General features: G+C 45.7%; 3 protein-coding genes across 3 annotated transcripts in view; all 3 read left to right on the top strand.

The window, feature by feature from the left end:
* Positions 1 to 501: 501 nt before the first annotated feature.
* Positions 502 to 3759, top strand: tpgs1 (tubulin polyglutamylase complex subunit 1; the record flags this gene model as incomplete). Its single annotated transcript, XM_083633339.1, has 2 exons — positions 502 to 842; positions 3111 to 3759. The coding sequence occupies 2 exons, from the start codon at positions 502 to 504 to the stop codon at positions 3757 to 3759; spliced, it is 990 nt and encodes a 329-aa protein (XP_083489465.1).
* A 1042-nt stretch (positions 3760 to 4801) lies between these two features.
* LOC310773725 (uncharacterized protein) lies at positions 4802 to 8162 on the top strand. The gene is made up of 4 exons (XM_083633661.1): positions 4802 to 5021; positions 5481 to 6029; positions 6552 to 6712; positions 7486 to 8162. The coding sequence occupies exons 1-4, from the start codon at positions 4857 to 4859 to the stop codon at positions 7916 to 7918; spliced, it is 1308 nt and encodes a 435-aa protein (XP_083489787.1). The 5' UTR covers positions 4802 to 4856; the 3' UTR covers positions 7919 to 8162.
* Positions 8163 to 10281: 2119 nt separating this feature from the next.
* LOC310774358 (guanine nucleotide-binding protein G(q) subunit alpha-like) overlaps positions 10282 to 17307 on the top strand; it is a 38664-nt gene continuing 31638 nt past the window's right edge. Inside the window, exon 1 of the mRNA XM_083634421.1 lies at positions 10282 to 11113. Coding sequence (XP_083490547.1) covers positions 10978 to 11113 — 136 coding nt within the window. The 5' untranslated portion in view covers positions 10282 to 10977. The remainder of the gene's footprint in view (positions 11114 to 17307) is intronic.

Raw genomic sequence — 17307 nt, forward strand, 5'->3', positions numbered from 1 at the left:
ATTATTATTATTATTATCGAGTCTTTGTATTTTGGGTTTATCGGCCATCTCCATTCACGACGTTTTCGTAGTTAGCACTGCATACGAGGGATCAGCCGAGCAGCATTTTGGTAAACAAACCGCGTCACTGTGGCAATGGAACCCTATGGAGCCCAAGTGGTGCGAGGCTTGATTGTCTGACTCTGAGCTAACTCTGTTTACATTTAAAAAACTGCGACAGTTCACACAACTTTAACACAACATGCATTATACATCAAACTCTTGAGTTACTTCTGCTCTCACTCAGAATGTCAAAATATAAGCGATGGCATGTATAGTTTTTGAGATATTAACGTTTGTTTGGCACAACTCATACTAACTGCCTCGGGGTTCCGCATTTCTGGGTGTCAAGTGACGTCACGCTGATTCGTCCTATTGAATTCCAATGGACCGATAGCATCTTCCAACCGGACGAGCCGCAATCACTTCCGTCCCCGTTGCTACCCAGCCAGCGGGACAACAATGGCGGAGAAGGAGAAGCGCAGGGCCGGCGTTCTGGGGATGTCCGACGTCAAAATAACCAAATCGGACAGCGAGAGGGAGTTCCTGTCGCAGGCCGGGGTGGGCGAGCTGCTCCGCGGGGCGCTGCTGAAGATGGTCGAAGCCAGATCGGACGACCCCATCGGGTTTCTGGCCGACCACTTCTGCAACCTCGCCTCCGTGTCACCGGACACCGGCAGCGGCACAGCTGGATGCGCTGATGGGGATCAGCTGAACAACGGTCCGCTGAGCGCAGGCGCACAGGAGCAGCAGCATCTCAACCGAGCGCTATGGCACCTGCGGCTGGCGCACCACTCTCAGAGGTTTGTTTTGGATAATAATAATAACACCATATGACCGAGTAATTATGCACAATATTATATTACTATTTATCGATACAATACTATATTAATTAGCCTACTAGTAGGCCTATGGTAAAACGTAGCGGTTCCCAAATTGTTTTCGCATTAGACAGTGGTTCTCAACGTGGGGTCCAGGGGCCACCAAGGGTTTCCAGCAAATTTATGAATCATACAACTAGTACATACAAGAAGTTAACACAATTAGAGAATAGAAGAATGATTATTTTTGATCTAGTTTCACAGATAGGCTCTTGGGATTCTGGACAAAATCACGTGTAGCCTACCAACAATTAAATTTTCTCAGATTTAGGTCAGAGAGACAAAATCTCATCAAATGGGGGTCTATGATGGCTCTAAAGTGGACTAAATTCCTACAGGTCCTTGATATGAAAAAGGTTTAGAATCACTGCATTAGACAATTTTTTTGTCCCATCCTCCATCTGAGGAAGTTTTAGAGTTGGTTGAACTAGTCACCCTTATAAATTATCTCATTGTGGTCACTTGCCATTTTTTTAACAGTGTAATTAAATTCTTTATTTTTACTGAGAACCCTCTCGTAAAAAAAAACGTATCAAGGACCCCTGATGGACCCTATAGGCTACATGCACAACTTTTTTACTTCCTGAAATTAGTACAGCTTCTTTATTTCCTGTCCTACACTATTGGATGAACTGATGAATCAGGTGTGCCTGATCATTGTTGTGACTGCAGCACACCTGACATTAATCAGTTCATCCAATAGTGATGACAGGAAATAAAGAAGCTGTACTAATTTCAGGAAGTAGTGGAGTTGTGCATGTAGCCCATTTGGGATCTTCTGGTATACAGAACCATTATGAGCTTCAGAGAGACTGTGGCGCAGTCGGTAGCGCTGTCGCCTCAGAGCTAGAAGGTCCTGAGTTCGATTCTTGCCTGGGACGCTGTGGGCGCTGGAGTTGTGACCCCCCCCATATCTTCAGTGCCTACTGCCCAGGTGGGCTATCTCGTCGAAAGGGCCTTTCTGTGTGGAGTTTGCATGTTCTCCCCGTACCCCCCAGGGGGTTCCTCCGTACATAACCCTCCACTAAAAACATGCAGAAGATCGTCATCCGACCAGTGACGACAACATCTGAAGTTGGTCCAATGATGGTCCCTGGGCCCTTGCTCCTGGCCTGCCCCCCCGGAGGAAAGGACAAGCCTGGATGGGTCAAATGCAGAGGACTATTTCACCGGCCACCTTCAGCATGAGTGTGTGTAGTGGCCGCATGCATGTGTTGTAGTGTTCGTGTGACAATAAACACGGGCTGCCGGCTGAAATCGTGTTATGAGCTTCAGAGAGACTGCAATACTAACTTAGTATTGCAGTCTCAGTCTCTTCAGTCTCTCTTAAGCTTATATGGTTTGTGTGCCATATTGTAGCCTAATATGTTTACTTAATGTAATGATGATGATGATTTATCATCTACTACCACAAATACAGTATAGTATATATTATTGCAGGCACCCTGACGTCACGCAACCTGAATGGGGCAGACAGCAAGTCAAAACAATGAGCGCAGACGTGAATTCTGTGAACAAACAAGTACTGTATATCAATGAAACGGATGTGGTCTGAGCTTCGGTTTTTAATCAGAATATTACAAAATACCCCACTAATTCATAAGAGGTATAAAGTCATGTTATAGCAGTCGGGCGCACATAGTGACAAGCAGGACAACAGTAAACTGACAGGTTTTTTGTATTGAGTTTGGCGTGATGCATAGGAGAGCAACGCTAGCGTGGGTGCTACTCGTTGCTAAGCAACAAGCCGTCAAGTTGACCGAAAGAATATTAGGCTACACGGCTAATGTTAAAGGTGCTGTAAGTGATGTTTTTGTGTTAAAATAGGTCTAAAACAGCTCTATATTCCCATTAGGAATCACTATTATAGAGTATCTGGGCTATGGCATTAGTGTCACAGTGCCTCTCCTTCTCTGTAAACAGCAGAGAAAATTTCTGGGTCACCCATCCACTTTATCCATTCAGAAGGCAGAACTCCACAAAGAGGCGGTCCTCTGTGCATATCCACAAATGGGAGGGGGACTGCTCACTGATGTTTGAAAAACGAAACCTAAGAATCCAGTCAAACTGGGCAAATCGCTGACAGCACCTTTAATGTGACAGTAGGTCGGGGTAAAAAACTGTCTTTATTGTTACAGAAACCCCTGTGCTGCTTTGTTTCACACTCTGTTTCTTGCATGTTAAATCCAGATCTGCCTTCAGCAACAACGTGTGCGTGGCCTACGACCTGCTGAGCCAAACGGGGCAGCAGAGGTGTAGAGGCGGGGTTCCTCCTGAAGTCCCTGAGGGGCCCTGCACCAACAGCCCCAGTGGAGGCGGGGTGAGGGGGGGCCTCTACACCCAGACACTCCAATGCCTGTGCAGCGAAGGTGGGGTCCCCGCTGCCACCTCTGCTCCCCTCCTGCGCCGCCTTCACTGCCAGGACCACGAGGCGGTCCCCTACGACGTGTTCCGCCATGGTGTGCTGACCTGCGCCGTGTTCTCTGACTACATCCGGCAGGCGCAGAGGCTTTACGCCGAGGTGTGCTGTCCGGCCGAAGGGCCTGCGTCGCGGGGGCTGTGCCTGGCCGTGCTGGGGACCCTTCAGGAAGCCTTGGAGACCTCCAAGGGCTCTGATGCTAACTGCTGTGCTAATGCTAATACTAAAGCCAACCCCTGTCTGGAAGCTAACCTGAAGGCCATCCGCTACCTGGAGGCCAGCGCCAAGATCTCCCCCTACAAGTTGGCCCAGGCCATGGCTGCAGCGCAGACCGGCGGGCCGGCTGGACATATGGATGCCAAGGAGTTTGAGAACGCAGCCGCGGAGCTCTTCATCACTCGAGTGAAAGTTGTGTCCTAGCTTTCCATTATATATTCAGATAAAAAAAATATATAGAATGTACAGCAAGCCTACAGTAACCTAGATGGTACTCTGTGAATAGACAAACATCATACATTTATAATAAACATGTATGTAAAATACAATTCTCATGAAGCTAAATGCTTAGTTTAATCTGTTTTCAACATAAACGCTGATTTTCAAACCAATTTGAAAATAATAAAAATGGAAACATATGGGAGACTGTACCACTAAAATATAATGTTAAAAAATCATGACCAGTTGCACTTGTTTGAATTGTAATTAAAAGTGATGGCAATTTATCCAATATTTTCTCCCTTCAATTCCTGTTTGAAATGTAATTAACTAAAACGGACGATGATTAATTTATCCAATATTTTCTTCCTCTGGGGTTGATTCAGTTGTAACAGCACACAACAGTTTCTCTCTCCCACTACTGACTTCCCGTCGCTAGGCGGCAGCACCATTCTTTGCGCTTACTGAGGATTCAGGCAAGTCAGTCAAACAAGAAGACGAGCGGAAATCCACAGTGGTGAAAAGTCAATAAAGGCTTAACCTCGCGTCACCAGGCTGGCTTCCGTTCACAATTGATTTTGTCACCCTACCTGGTTCCGGCCTAGAGCCCAACCTAGACAGGAAGGGCAGCGTTTCTAGCTCGTCAACTTTTACGTTAACTTGACAATTTGACACAAGTATCAGAACGGCAAACAACAAAACAAAAGATGGACGTACCGAACGAAGTTTTTGAAGTTCTTTTAGAAACATTGCGGATTCACAATCTAACATTTTTTAAGCCAATACAGAATCTTTGAATCGGACAATTAATCGAGGAAAGAGACGTCAAGCTAAAGGCAACAAAGACGTTTTTTGGCGCACTGCCTTCCGGTGTTCATTCTGGTTCCGTGGTTTACGCCCCATGACAAAAAGCGGGGTGAAAGGTGCCCAGACTAATAAAGGCTCTCCTCCATCATGGATATAGAAGCTCCCCTCCAGCTCCAATACTACATAATGCTACATGCATAGCTGCATGCTCTGCTGTGAATAAATTAGCTTGAACTGAATGTTTTCTGTGCGGCCTCTCGGCTGAATTCGTCCAAATGGAAGAAGAGGACAAGCTGCGGTCTCTCATGTTCCTGATGACGTACATGCTGCTGAAGCGCAGAAGAGACATAAACAGCGCAAACGCCCAGAGACGCAATGAGATACAGAGGCGCATCCGCCATCGACAGTACTTCTTCCAGAGACAGAGGAGGATGCTCATGGTCAGTACTGAGAAGAACAGTAGTACACAACTCTCTCTCTCTGAGTAGCCTGTTACATTGAGTATTATAAAATAACGTATACATTGTAAATACTGTAAGGCAAGTTTATTTTATATGGCACATTTCATACACAGAGGCAATTCAAAGTGCTTTACATAACTGCTGTGTATTACATTAACTTGCCATACCATAATATATTTTACTGTAGTAGCCTAGGCTTAGCAGCTATCCCTACAGCAACACTGCAGTATACTACACTGGCGTAAAATATCTAAACACAATGATATTTTTGCCATACTAATACATATTTGTCTGAATCATTGATCCTACAATCAGAAACCATGCTAGCTGTGTGGTGATGTAACAGAATACTGAATGATACTGATACTGTCTCCTGCTAGAGAGCTTGCCCACCAGTTTGACTTGATGAATCACAGAGTTGTCTCTCCCTGTCCGCAGATGATGATAGCAGGAGGTATACGTTCCAATGTTCGCATCCGCACGCGGCCCTGGACCACCACCCCGAGCACCGATTGGTGGGAGCGGGTGGTGATGACAGAATTCCGACCCTCCGATTGGCTGGATAAGTTCCGTATGAGCCGGGAGACCTTCTTCTTCCTGTGCGACAAGCTGCGGCCTCATCTGGCTCGGCAGGACACCAGCTTCCGCCTGGCCCTGCCGGTGGAGAAACGCGTCGCTGTGGCTCTGTGGCGCCTGGCGTCCAACATCGAATACCGCACCATCAGCAGCCTCTTTGGCGTGGGGAAATCCACCGTGTGCAGGTGCGTCCGAGACATGTGTCACGCCATTGTGGCGCTCCTCAGGCCGGTCTACCTGCGGCCGCCCACCGACCAGGAGCTGGAGGACTCTGCCCAGCTCTTCCTGTCCCGCTGGGGGTTCCCTCACTGCGTCGCTGCAGTGGCAACGCTCCACACGGCCATCCTCACCCCTTCGTCCAACGCGTCCGACTACCTGAACCCTGCTGGCTGGCTCTCAGTGCTGTCCCAGGTAGAGAGGAGGACACCCTCCTTCGCTTAAACATATGCTCACTGTCACTTAGGGCTGGGTAAATATATCAATATTACATTGTATTTCGATATCATGATATGAGAGTAGATATCAGTTTAGATTTTGGGTATCATAATATGATATGGCGGAAGTGTTGTCTTTTCCTGGTTTTAATGGCTGCATTACAGTAAAGTGATGTAATTTTCTGAACTTACCAGACTGTTCTACCGGTTCTATTCTTTATTGTGATCACGGTCTTGTTTTAATAAAAGTATCTCACATGTGGCTTTGACTTACAACTGAGCATTTAGCCCACTTCATAGAAAATACCAAGATGTATATAGTGTATCGCCTCAGCCTATACTGAGATACGATTTTTGGTCCATATCGCCCAGCCCTACTGTCACTGTCCTCTGTTAGATGATGTTCGGTTTGTTTACAGGAGCAACCGCCTCACACGTCTTGACATTGATTTCTTCAGTCTGGTAATTTTGCTGCTTTATGTCCCTCTGGTCATTTCAGGTGGCTGTTAATGGTCTCGGGCAATTCTGGGATGTATGTGCCAGTTTCCCAGGCGGGACAGACCCAGCTGACATCTTACAGAACTCAACACTTTGGGCCACAGCCTCAGAGGGCGGACTGTCGCCCGAGTCGCCCCCTATCTTCATGGGAAAACCACTCAGGTATTGTTGAAGCCAAGAGCATGACTGTTGAATCAGGATCAAATTCAGTACCGAGTACAAAAAAGATGAAAGGGTAGCACATCTCAAATTTTAAAGTCAAGGAGGACAAAATACATTTCACTTATTTATTTGGCTCACATCACAATAGAAAAATGCTTATGCGATTCGGCACAGAGCCTTCTTCAGACCTTCAACGCTCGCCAATCGCACACCCCACTGAAAAAAGACTACACAAAAGTGACAACACCAGATCATTTTCTCTCACTTAGTGCTGTACAACATAGTATGTTGTAGGGCTGGGCGATAAATCAATAGCAATATATATATCGGCGATAGACAATTCATCAATACAATAAGAAAATAGTTCAATATATATCGATATGTCCCTTGATAATGGAGCGCGCTACGAGTGACACTCATTACAGGCAATCAAACAGACAAATCCTAAAGTTTCCACCCGGACATATTAATTACACAGCTGCAACACTCAATTTGTGTTTTTAATTGTGTTAACATTAAAATTATTACCTGTGTGCCTTCATAAATGAGCTTCAAAATAAAGAGTTAAATAAAATAAAAAATCTTGTGGTCTTCATTAAAAATAGGTAATAATATCATAATAAAATATCAATAATTATCGATATCGACTGATATTTTATATCGATCATTTTTCTGGCTATAGGTTATCGCCCAGCCCAAGTATGTTGCAATGCACTTTGTCACAAGTTTTGTTTTTGCACTTTTGACTGACTGAGAGACCTCTGTCCTGTCAGGTATGCGCTGGTGGGAGAGGCATGCTACCCGCTGCAGAGCTGGCTGATGAAGTGCTATCCTGAGGCACAGGGGAGGAAGGCTGCTGGAGGAGCGGCACTGGCGGAGCCACAGCGGCTCTTTAACCGACAGCTCACCGTGGCGCTGTGCGTGGCGGAGGAGGCACTACTGAGGCTGAGGGCACGCTGGCAGTGCCTGAGCAAGAGGAACGACCATGGACTGGATGTGGTGCCCACTATGATCCTGGCGTGTTGCATTCTGCACAACGTGTGCGAGTCCCACGGGGACGCTTTCAATGCAAAGTGGCAGGAGGAGGTGGCCGGGGCAGAGAGTCCACAGCCTAGCCACAAGCACGCGCTCTCACCCAGCACCGAGCAAACCCAGGCAGAAGACGCCCGACAGCTCTACTGTGACTATTTCCAACAGCAGGACTAACTGAGGAATTTTCTCTCAGATCAGGACTGAAATTATGTAAAGTTTTGTTCACATGGTCTGTTGTGTTATATTTCATCATTCTATTTAGACCCTGTCCTATTTTCATTATAACTAGAAATACTGCGTGCTCATTTCTAGCGTGCTCGCGAACTTCGCTTGCTCGCCTGCTCAAGCTGATGAGCACTTGAGCAATTATGAGCTGCGTGGAACAGTAGTGAGATATTTGGATTTTATTTTTTATGTAGTGAATCATTGTGTTTTGCATAAATATTGCAAGTTTAATATGAAAGTTAAGTTTGTGATATCTGGTTTTCTCTTACTTTCAGTTCTTGAACTTATGTTTCCTCATTTAGGCATGCTGGCATTCTGACAATCAAGGTTGCAATGCAGCTACTGTATGTAAAAATATTTTGCTAATTTCTAGGTATTTAGAACAAGCATGGGAAAAACACACAAAATCACATTGTTTGGGAAAAGGTTGGCTGGAAACTCACCACCACACTAATTGCTTTACCTCTATAGTCTGTTAAAATGAGTGACTCTGTATGGGCTTTTTTTGCATGTTTTTTTTAGCGGGGGGTTCCTATCTGGAGGAAACCCCAGGGGAGCACAGGAAGAACATGCAAACTCTATACAGAAAGGCTTTTTATGACGACCCCAGCTGGGCCGTAGGCACTGAGGACATGGGAATGGGGACACACCCTCAGCATCCCGGGCGGGAATCAAACCCAGGACCGTCTTGCTGTGAGGCAGCATCGCTACCACTGTGTCACCATGCCCCCTACCCCTGTGCTTTACTGGCAGTTCGACCAATCAGAACATGGCTTTCGCGTATCTCCAGAACTGTTCAGTGCAGTGTTGAATTTTGTGCAATTTGACCAGTCAGAAGACGGCTTTCACGTATCTTGAGAATGGTTTGTCCGATTGACTTCAAAATTGGTGGGTGCACTGCTGGGGACCTGAGGAAGTGCAGTGTGGTGCAAGCAGGGATGTTGTGAAGAGTGGGTGAGTATGATGTGGGAAGGGGAGAGAAGGGAACAGGCAGTGGACCGGGCCCAGCGCCACGGGGGGGCTTGTGGGGGACCCCCTCATTTGTATTTTTTGAATTCCTCTTCCACTTCTCGCGGTGCGACATTGCTGTCTTTCAAATGCTGTAGTGGTCTCATTTTTTAAGCTAGAGTGAAGCTCCCGGGCTCATATGAAACTAGAAAACCTAAGGAATCCATTGTTACCAGCTATATCATGCTACCTTGTCAGCAAGGGGGTGCAATGACGCTCCAAATTTAGGCAAATTTTTGGCAAGGCCATTTTCAATTTGCCCCCTCACCATTTTTAACTGCCCCCTCAGTCACTTCATCCTGGAGCCGGGCGCCCGGGCCTGCACTGCACTAGTAAGCAATGACTGTAATGTTAGAAGTTGGCCTTCACAACCACAAGTTACATGAGATATATAGACAATGCAAAGATGGCAATTTTAACTAAATATAAACAAATATGACATTAAATCTGAATTGTGAGAGCTTAGTGATCAGCTAAGGCTTAGGGTGTCCAATGAAAAGCATCACGGGGCCCAGAAATGTATGAATGCCTCCCATTCTCCATGCTCCCATTATACTCATACTTCCTGAACTTCCTGGATGAATGTCATGAGCAAAAGTGACATGCAACTATACCCTATGACCACAAGATGTCACTGGTATTGCAGTACATCTGTGGCCACAGACCTCGAACAGTTTCTATTTTGGTTGCTTGCATTATACCATGGACTGTAAGCATTATACTCATTGATTGTATTATACGGCATAATATAATTGATTGAGTACTAGCCTACTTCTTAAAAGGTGAGGTCCTCTGTCTAATGTGATCAGTAGCCATGCTGCCTGTCGCCTACTACCACCTTTTCACTGTGGAGTTCAAGCTGTAAAATGAATGAATGGTGTGGGGGGGGGGGGGGGTAGGTGGATTTGGGCTTGGTCAAGGATGACAAATTACCGAAAACAACCCCTGCCCAATCCTGCATAACCCATTCAGAGCCAGAGCCCACCCTGAGGACCCGCCTCGTCCATTCAAGTGATTTGTCCAAAACCGGTTTCATGCAGCCCCCTGTCAGTCAACGTGTTGCCCAGCACCTCCTCCTTGGCATCAAACTAGAGTACCTTGTTCCAGCGACGAGCTACGCAAAAGCCACTTGTTTATTCTGGCAAAACCCGCCGACATAGGAACTCTTCCTCCAGGCTCCAACCTCATCTTCTACCTTCAAAATGATCCAGGATGTGATGGAGTGCAGCCCAGCTATCGCTAGCTAGGCGGACAAATCCCTAAGCCAGCCTGCTGCTTCAATCACTGCGGGTTGACACATTAGCTAAGGCGTTGTTAAGGGAGCTAACTGGCTAGCAAGGAATCGTCTAGCTTTCCTAGCTGACGTCTAATATAACGCTAACGTTAAAGTAGTTAGACACATCGACAGAAAATAAACGTGCGTGTTTTTGCGGCGCGGATAGTACAATAACGTTTCTACGAGTTTCATGTCCACCCTATTACTAAGTTAGTGTACTAGCAAGGACTCGTTCTGGGGGGCTAAAGTAGCTAACGTTAACGTTGGGGAGACTGCACAGAAATCTCCTGTTAGGGGCTTGCACGCTTTGGATGTCGCGACACTGCAGTTTGAACCACTTTTGACGGATTGTGAAGATATAATTGGACTAAAGTGACAGACCGGGGATTATAAAAGCAGCTGATCGGTGGCATTTGCACTAATTTACCATTAGCTATATTAAGAAACGGGCGGACAGAGCATCTTGGGAGAGGCCCACCGTCTCTTGACTCCCTCCTCTGTCCGAGTCTCCCGTGATTTGCTGAGAACACCCGGGTGAAGTCGCAGTTGTTCTCGGCTGGGGGACAACTTGACAGCGAGGCCCTAGGCTCCCCTCCCCCAATCCCATCCAGCCCCACGAACCACCACCTCGCCTGAGATCGAAGCGTGGATCGGGATTTGCTATACTGAACCGTGGACAGTGTTATCGGGTCCCGTTTAAACCGGGCAGCCAAAACAAGAGGGGATGACTCTGGAGTCCATGATGGCTTGCTGCCTGAGCGAGGAGGCGAAGGAGTCCAAACGAATCAATGCAGAAATTGACAAGCAACTCCGCCGAGACAAACGAGACTCGAGGAGAGAGCTGAAATTACTTCTACTTGGTATATGGCTTAATAATTCTCCCATAATTTGTTTCTGTCTTGATGTCGTTATATTGAAAACTAACCTTTAGGCCTTCTTGACCATGCTAGCCAATATGCTGCTAGTTAAGGTTAGCTAGCTGGTAAGCCTAGTTTAAGTATCGTTCAGTATTTTCGAAATGCTTGTCTTGTCTTGTGGCTGTTTCGGGCAGTTAAATATAAGTTAGCTTGTTCAGATACGCATTCAGCCGAATTTTGCTAGCCAGTGATACCGTTTCTTTTTTCAGGTAACGTTATATTTGCATGATGGTGTGTAGACAACCGCTCACTTGGCATCCAGGTTACCAGGCTGTCATCGTTAACTGCTAGCGTTACCACATCATGCTAGTCAGCGAAACACATCTGGCTGTTAATATTGCTGGTTAACGTTAGTCATTAAGCTAACCAGTTACCCTAACTACCCTGGTGGGTTAGCAAGACGCTTTCTAACATGGTGGTGGATCATGCTTTACTGGGAGGGAGAAGATGGTCACACTCGCAAATAGAGGCCATAGCTCGAGTGCTTTAACGTACACTGTTGCTTTCTGGTTGCTTTCAGCAGGTTGCATAACATTTGTACTACTGGATGGAGCTCTCTGCACTCTTCGCTCAGGTGCCTCTGGAACGTTAACGTTTCCACGCCCATCCATGTAACGTTATAAATGTACCCTTCTTGGGGCCAAGGATACCGAGGGATTTTCCCTCTCAACTTGGAGTCTAGCTGAGTTGTTAGCTATTTTAGTAGCTTGTTTGTGGGCAGGTGGGTGCTCTTGTTGACTAATTTGGCCTGTACTGCATTGATTATAGTTCACTAGACTTGGAGAGGAAGGTTACACCTTACTAAAACACAAATGCTGCATCCCTTTGGGGGGGGGACTTAAGTATTGTGCATGCAGCTTGTAGCTGGCTAACTTTAAATTGGTTGCACATTATGTGACCCACCACCATCAACTTAAAGCCCTTATATATATATGTGTGTGTGTGTGTGTGTGTGTGTGTGTGTGTGTGTGTGTGTGTGTGTGTGTGTGTGAGAGAGAAACATCTTTGGAAAAGGCAGTTATCTCTTTTTAGGACAATTCAAATTATCTAGGTTGCATCCTCTGTTTCAAAACGTTTGCTCTCATTTCTTGCCAACCAAAAGCAGCCCAGGTTATTTGACATGTGTGGCACTCTCCCTTCATTTCCCTGCTGAATACCTCCGCTTGGAGAAGTAGGGCACACCAGAGCCATACTGTAGATGTATCATGTTATTATCCATTATAATTGCCATTGTACCTGGCTCCCAAGGTGAGCAGCTTAAAAGAGGTGTATGTTATTGTGCAGTTGTAATGAAATGGTCTGAAAATGTCCTGCTTGGGTTCCGTGTGATGATTCTGTGGTCTGACAATTAATGAAGGGTTGGCCTAACTGAATGATTGGTGATGCAGAATATTTAGGAACAGGAAGTCAGGTAACGTTAGTCAATTACAATTTCTTAACCATAACTTTAGTGACTGTTCTGGTTTGTCACTGGTTTACCATTTGGCAGATTAGCAACTCAGTATTGTTGTTGTCTACTATAAAATATATCCTTGGCTTGGACAGCAATCATTGAGGAAAAGCGACTAGAAAGTGTTATGTGTACGAGTGTGAGATGAGAGCTGCAATCAGTCATGCTGTGAATGGCCCATCCTAAGTGAGTTAAGGCTGTCAGTGTAAATGGCCCATCCTAAGTGAGTTAAGGCTGTCAGTGGAAGCCTGGATAAGGACGTGTAAGGCAGGATTAGTCCAGGTCTTAATAGGCTTGGTTAAACACAGCCGCTGCTCACACTTTGAGATGTCACTGACTCCTATTATCCCCTGGCGTCGCTCTCAGACGGCGCTCAGCGAGCCGCCGGCTTCTCCACACCTCACTGGAGGAAAAAGACAATCCCTGTTACAGAGAGTTCAACCACCACCTTCCTTCAAGTGTACTGTAAAGGAGAGGGAGAGTGACATCCAGCTTCATTTAGAGGACTCACTGTCTCTCCATGCCTCAGTATAAGCCAGGTTGTGGGAGTTGTTATGTCGATCAGCTACCCAACTCCAACAGTTGAACCCACAGTGCCATGTACAGAAGATGGGTTGCAAATTTCAGCTACACTTGGAGCAATAGACTATAGTCCCAGCAGATCATTCTGATAGAGCATGTCAAATATTTGTTGTACATAAGCTATTCCCAACCTGTGGGCTGCAAAGGTATTGCAAGTGTTGCCAAATAATTAGCAAAACATTACGTTTATTCATGGTGGGGGGGGATCATTATGTATGAGAGTGCATTTTAGATTGTTTGACGAATGACGATACGTTATTTAATTTGCAATCAATATTCGTTAATTAGCCTATTGCAGACAGCCCCTCACTTTTAGTTTCTGATTTGTGTGTGGTGCTGATGGACAGCTCCTTTTATCGTTAAAATAAGTGCTCTGAGATTGCATTATTTGTCCTTTGCAGTTGGATGTGGGCCGCGGACAGTTTTTGGGATTTTCAAGTTGGCCATGCGTTGGGGAAGGTTGGGAACCGCTGCTCCTGTTGTACATAATGCTTTACTGCAAACTGCTATAGAGCTGGCCATCCTGATGTCACGCATTGTTCTATTCACAAACATGGCGCTCCTCCCACTGCATAGGCCAGGTAGGGTATTAAACAAACATGGCATCAACTTGCGAGCTCTATAGCCTGAAAGTCCAAATATTCTAGTAGCGCCTGTCCAGTCCAGTAGTGGACGCCAAACAGCTTTTGTGTTCTATTTAATAAATCGTAATCCAGTCAACATCTGATATATGTTGGGATCTGATTGATGCAGCTACTATTGCTGCTGCTTGTAGCATGGCACAGTCAAAGTAAGTGTTGAACTCTTAATACTACTATTCCACTCTTCTAGACTGTCTCCTCTCCTCCCTTCCAGGGCTTTTCTTACTATATGACCAGGGTGCAATGTGCACTCCAAAATAGCCACGTTTTGAAAAAGCAATTAATTTCTTTAAGGTGTAGACAGGTCTCCAGTGAGGTTAAGGAGAATGGTAGGATCAGCTTTTTAGATAAAGTTATAACCAGTTGCAGCTTGGCCAGAAAATAACAACCCTGCCAGGGCTGCAGCGGTGCCCACGGTCTGGCTGCCTGTCTCTGAGGGCCATATCAGGCCATACAGACAGCGTCCTGCTCCACAGACCAGTGGTTTGCCTCTACTTGGTCAAAACACAGTGGGCCAGGAGCTGTGGCCTTTGCTGCATTGGGGAAAGGAAGGAACTGCTGGAGTGAGCGGAGGCGGAGGGTCAGTAAAGTGAGAGTCTAGGGTTTCCCAAAGTGCTGACTGAAGTCAACGAACATCAAGCTGTCCATGTACCATTTGGCACACGCTTTTCACGAAAATGTGGGTTTCATATGAAATACGAACGACAGAATGTCCAGTGATCAGTAAAGCATCCCTGGAATGACGTCAGCGTGGCATGTTCTTGTGTCATCTGAACATTCGTCAGGCACATAATGGGTTCCAGACATCTGAAAAAAGGGTCTGATTCAGGACAAAAGTTGGCTCGGCTCAGCAGCCCGAATAATGTTATCAATTTGACAGCTTGGTAGCGCATCCTTCCCCAGGCAGAGGGTTTGTGTATAGTCACTTGCAAAATCACTAGTGATGCATAAAACGACAAACTTTTGTGTTTCTTTTGGCCTTCCTTTTACATGAGTCACAGTGAGGTTATTGGGGCCTGAAAACACAAAAAAGTTAAACCAGGTTCCAGAGTGGAATTCTTTGATAACGCCACCCACCCTTACGTCGCCATGTAAAGTGGCAATACGCAATTCTTGTGAAAACTGATAACACCGCCCCACTTCGCACATGGAAGACAATGAAAAACAATAGCATGATTCAACTAACATTAGCCTATCAATGTAGCCTTAATGGCACAAGTGAATCGCATTGGCATTCACCAAACTATCATGACATCAGTCTGATAATGAGTTGTTAATTATGTATGTTTTTAGTCAAAACATACATAATGGAGTATAAGTGCCCGCCAGCTATTAAAGTTATAATCTGGAAGATTTTCATGTAAATAAATGTGTAAAGTCACTATATATCAACAACTGAGTTAACACAATGGTGATTGAGACTATGGCTCACTGATGAAAGACCTTTCATCTCTCCGTATTGCAACATTTATGAATTTGTGTCTGTGATGACACTTTCCCTGCCCCCAAACAAACAAAACAAAAAGATATCACAAGCGGTGCACAGTTCTTGACGCGTTTCCCATCTCCCAGCAGTGATTGGTCCGCCAGAGAGGACAGGTGGAGTAGGAACAAGTTGCTTTTGTATCCACGTTATTATGGATCCCACTTTGGGCAGAACACATCCTGCCTATGCAGCAGTCAAGCGCCGGTGTCGGTGCAATTTCGGCTCGGGCTACAAGATCGGCTCGGGCACACATTGTGATTGGCTGTACGTCGGGCACGTGGGATTAACGTGAACAAAATGGCCAACAGTTTTAGATTAGCTAGACTAGCATTGCATTACCGCCCCCACTGGCCAACTTGAATGTATTAAGGAGAGCGAGAGAAAAATCCTTCACGTCACATGCGACACTGTTTCGATCTCACCTGCAATTACTGCTCAGGGCCATAGGTGATGTCAGGGACAACAAAACTGAAATCCTCTGGATTATTACTTTAACATATTATTAGCATATTAATGAATTAAACGACCCTCAAACTCACAGCCAGATGCATCGATTTCCTCTGCGAAGTGCTGCAAGGAAAACGGGACTTTTTTATAGGGCTTTACTGGGTTTTTATTCTTTAATGCAACCAATCTGCAACAGTGTTATCATCACGCAAATCGTTATCACAATGCTGTCATATAAACGCAGAACCAAATGCCAGAAATTGCCAGAATGCAACAGTTTGCCTCTTTAAGGGCAGGTTATAGTACAGCGATTTATGATGGGCGGCACCGACCATGATCATTGATTGATAATAGAATATGTTCATGGTCGGGGCCGACCGCCATAAATCGCTGTCTATAAACTGCCCTTCATGCTGCTTCATGCTATCATGCATGAATCATTGCTGTTGAGCCCCCAGCCCTCCCCCAGGCCAGCCGTACTGCTCTTTACCTGTTCCAGACAACTTTCAGCAGAACAGTCTGTAGTTCTTTCAGCAGGACAGTCTGTAGTTCTTTCAGCAGAACAGTCTGTAGTTCTTTCAGCAGAACAGTCTGTAGTTCTTTCAGCAGAACAGTCTGTAGTTCTTTCAGCAGGACAGTCTGTAGTTCTTTCAGCAGAACAGTCTGTAGTTGAACCAGGAAGATTATCAGGGGTTAGGCTGAGATGTTTATTGCTGACCTCCCTTCTCTTGCCAAGCCTTCTTATTTTGATCATATATGGCAATGAGGGTGAGGACGTCTCTTCACTCTACTCCTCAGTGCTTTGCTGTGAGTGTGTATGTGTGCATGTATGTATATTTTTAATACTGTCAAAGTGCTGTGGAGATGCACATAGTCAATGACTGCGTTTACATGGACTTGAGTGTCCCGGTTATGAGGCTTATCCTGGTTTTGATCATATTCGGGATATGACGTTTGCATGGGACACAGAGAAAGCAGGTTATTCATATCCCTGTATACAGAAGTGCTAATATCCCGGTTACTGATTACTGCATGCTATTTGCGCAGGTGCCTGTGATCTTTTTTGGATCTCCTCTTTACAGTGGTCTATCTCCGTTAGCGCACTGCTTCTTTCATTTTCGTCACAAGTTCACAACACCTTTGTCCTGTAGTCTGTACAGTCTGTACTGTATACTACACACTTGAACAGGTCAGCATTTCGATGCTTTCTCCTATCTAAGCTGCCAAGTATATTGAATTAATCACCGAAAGACAAAACTCAGTTTCCACATCGCTCCAGAAGACTTGGCTGAAGCAGCGCCTGTGCTGCTGCAGTCAGTAACCAGGATAAGATGTATACAATATGCAGTAGTATCCCGGTTTCTTTTGGAGTACTCCAGCTAGCATAACCGGGTTTCTCAAAACCGGGAGCAGGGCTTTTCCAGGTTTATGAAATCGGGATATGATGTTCACATGCGCAAAGACAAAAACGGGATACTCCAAAACCCCCGACAATACCCGGGATACTCATGCCCATGTAAACGTGGTCAAT

The sequence above is a fragment of the Poromitra crassiceps genome, assembly GCF_964638095.1.
Source record: "Poromitra crassiceps genome assembly, chromosome: 3".
Lineage (NCBI taxonomy): Eukaryota > Metazoa > Chordata > Actinopteri > Beryciformes > Melamphaidae > Poromitra > Poromitra crassiceps.